Raw genomic sequence first — 3,618 nt, forward strand, 5'->3', positions numbered from 1 at the left:
TGACTTACCTCTAACCCAACAATAACTAATGTAACTAACATCTGTGAGTTTAATAAAACAATGATCATTGATTTTTCAGGACCCCAAATCACGCAAAGCCATGTATCACTTAGACTTTCAGAACATTTATTACATTGCAAGACATGTATTGTATGAGGACATTGCCACTCTTTGCAGCTTAAAAAAATAAAATAAAATAAAAAAAAGTAACATAATAGTAATACAAAAAATAAATAAATAAATGTGCAAAAACAAACTTGTGCAACACCACTTGTGCAACTAAAATTTTGCGATTAAATCTGGAACCACAATTTTTTTCTCAACAACAACTAACTATTTTCTTATTGGAAACAATTTGCCCTCTTTTTTCATAGCTTGTATTTTATGTGCAATGCTTTCATCTGCCATAATAGCATCTTGACATTTTTGGGTAATGCTTGATAATTTCTCTCCCCGATTGTTTTGAATTTCGGAATTTTTTTCTGGAGCTGCAATGGCCAGTTCAGCAATAACTGCAGTCTGCACGATTGTGTTTCGGTCCACACCATACTTTCTGAATGCAAATGTCATGTTGCTTCCTCTGTCGAAAATCTCCAGCACTGCTTTGTAGCGCTTCACCACCTGCCATGGTTCAGTAACTAAAATAAACAGTAGAATACGATACAAAAGGACACTTGTTAGCTTAGTGGGCACATTTTAAGTAGCCACTACTGTATCACAAATGTGTGCTGTAATATACACCCATGTTCTTAATGCTGAACTATTTAACAAACGTCAAATGTTACATTTACATTAGGAAAAAAAAAATCTTAGCTAATTTTAATTTGCATGACCTACCTCTTGGAAAGAATTTGCTTTCATGCTTGGATTTTTTCATTTTTTTAACTCTTTTCTTCCCTTTCTTCACCTTCTTCTTCTTCCTCTCTCTTGATGAATCCGAGCTTGATGACTCTGAGTCAGAAGACTCAGAGGAGTCCGCGGATGCACTTTCTGAATCTTCCAAAGAATGTTTTGTTCTTTTGGGCATGTCTGCAGGCTTCTCTTTATTTTTGACATGTATGTTTTCCATCTTGATGGCTTACATTAAAAAAGGAAATATGTTAACACTTATATACAGCATGCCTTATTTGCCACATGTTAACTTCACTGCAAGGCTATATGATCAATTCTTGTTACATCTCAAGTAAGCTTAAAATTATTTACTTTTCCTGAACTCACAATATGTTTATTGTGGCACTTTAACATTAAAACAACATTAAACATTCACAACAACTTTACCATCTGACAGCTGTTCTCTCAGGTAGTCTCTTTCTTTTGTCAAGTCATTTATTTTGTCTTCCAGGTGCTGACATTTCACCCTCCAGGTTTCAATTTCTGCCTTAGCTTTAGCCAAAGCTATAGACAAAGTAGGGGCTGACATTAGGTAACTGTGATTACATGAAACATACTTCTACAGCATATATTAATAGTTAATGTTAATTTAAATGGTTAAACTATAACAAACAGTAAATTCATAAATAATATAATGTTTTTAAAATATTACTTAATGGAATTGAGCTAATAACAACAGTGGACAGCTTTGTTTAATTACAAATGTTAACAAATACTTATAAATACTAAAAATAACGTTCTAATCCGTTACTTAACTTTTTAACTTACAGCAAAATAGACCCATTAACTATACAGTAATGTTACGGGAATCATGGTTCATGTTAGGTAATGCATTTACAAACATTAAACATCATTTATCAATTAGTGCCACATTTACTAATGTATTATAAAAATGTAAAGTTGTGCTGGTTAACATTAACTAACAACAATCAACTGTATTTTCATTAATTAATATTAATAAAATAAAAACTTTAATAAATGAATTTTTCATTGTTTGTTTATGTTAGTAAACTATTAACTATTACTATGACCTAATATTAATATCAACCATTAACGTTACATGTCTCGTATTGTAATGTGTTACCATTTGGTAAGAAAGTTTGTTTACTTACCAGACTTTTCTGTGATTTTATCGCTTTGTTTTGTTTTTTTCTTTGGTCTTCCTCTCGTTTGATGCAAAGAGCTCAAATTATTTTCCTGAATTTTTTCGCTTGCCATCATCTTGGCTTGATCCAACTCAAAGACCCGACTCCACACACACACACACACACACACACACACCCACACACACACACACACACACACACACCTGCACAACCTTCCGTTACCCGCCAGAGTGTTGATGACGAATTATGGGTAGTGTAGTTTTTGTTATGGACTACAAAAGTTAGTCAGAGGATTGCAAGTTCGCAACGACAATAAAGACTTATATACAACAACACCACTAAACAGTTAACGTCAAACGCGTCTTCTGGAATTAAATAATTAGCGGTATAATTTTACATTAATGATTGCGAATTTTACTTCCGGACCGGAACTCTTTCACATTTGAAAATCCCGCGCACGTACTCGCGACACCCCATTTCAGAAGGGGCAGGCAGTGACAGGTAACAGCAGGTAAGAAATGGATTTAATATTTTAAAACAACTAATAATATTAATCAAGCGCATACAGTTATAAGTATTTGTGTTACTTTAATTCTCCATGTTGAACATGAATAAATTAACCATTTGTTGTATGCACAATAAAGGTTATTAATTGACAAAAAAAAAAAAAATAATAATAATAATAATAATAATAACACATTTTAAACACTAATATGCCTAACTGTTTACTTGTTTTAAAGGTGTGATGGGCCAGACATTAAAGAAAAATTGTTGTCGGTTATTGAAGGACATCAAACCAAAAAAAAGAAATTAAAACTGATTAAATGGCTCCAGAAAAAAAATTGTTCAAAGCGAAAATAAAGTGCAATCACTGCCAGCACAGAATGAAGCTGACATATAACTCAAACAAAGGAGACAATTATGTTTGGTAAGTGTTAAATATACATATACATATACTGTACACACACAGAGACAGACACACACACAAATACATCATCATCTTGAGCATGCAGAATACACTTTCTTATATAGTTATATTTTTCTTATATCATATTTTGTTAAAGGTCCTGTATGAAAAAAGGACACAGGAGAAAAATCATGTCGGTGAGGTCTGGATCACTGTTTGCAAAGTCAAAGTGCAATTTATTTTCTTGGATGAAGTTCATATATCGGTATGTAATAAAATATTTATTATTATTACTATTATTTTGTACAATACAGAAAACAATTGTCCAAGACTATCAGTACAACATGTAGTGTCCCTTTTATTAACAGGTTTGCTCAAGGCCTTCAACGAAGACAAATTGACATGATTGAAGATGGCATTGCTGGAAGCTCAAGAACACTAAACAGGATGGCCCAAAAAGTCAGAGGAATATGCAGATATTCTATGAAGCTGTATGCCAGAAATAAAGGCCAAATGATTGGACAATACCAGAGAGTTTGTTATGATTGATGAAAACAACGTCCGCCACAAACGAAAGGTAATTAAAATACAACTTAAATACAAGACATATTGCAGAGATATGAAGATGTAATTGTGTGCATAAAGTATGAAATAGACATTGGTAGACAAGTTTCAAGTGATTAGCAAGCTTTATTGAGGGAGACAGAAAATTGC

The 3,618-nt window shown here is 32.8% G+C and overlaps 1 protein-coding gene across 1 annotated transcript; it reads right to left on the reverse strand.

The window, feature by feature from the left end:
- Window positions 1-333: 333 nt before the first annotated feature.
- LOC130241236 (coiled-coil domain-containing protein 106-like) lies at window positions 334-1,070 on the reverse strand. Its single transcript, XM_056472952.1, has 2 exons — window positions 838-1,070; window positions 334-638 (listed from the first exon to the last, which is right to left on the reverse strand). Exons 1-2 carry the CDS (start codon window positions 1,067-1,069, stop codon window positions 334-336), a joined length of 537 nt encoding a protein of 178 aa, XP_056328927.1. The 5' UTR covers window position 1,070.
- Between the last annotated feature and the right edge of the window lie 2,548 nt (window positions 1,071-3,618).

Source organism: Danio aesculapii, chromosome 14, assembly GCF_903798145.1.
Source record: "Danio aesculapii chromosome 14, fDanAes4.1, whole genome shotgun sequence".
Lineage (NCBI taxonomy): Eukaryota > Metazoa > Chordata > Actinopteri > Cypriniformes > Danionidae > Danio > Danio aesculapii.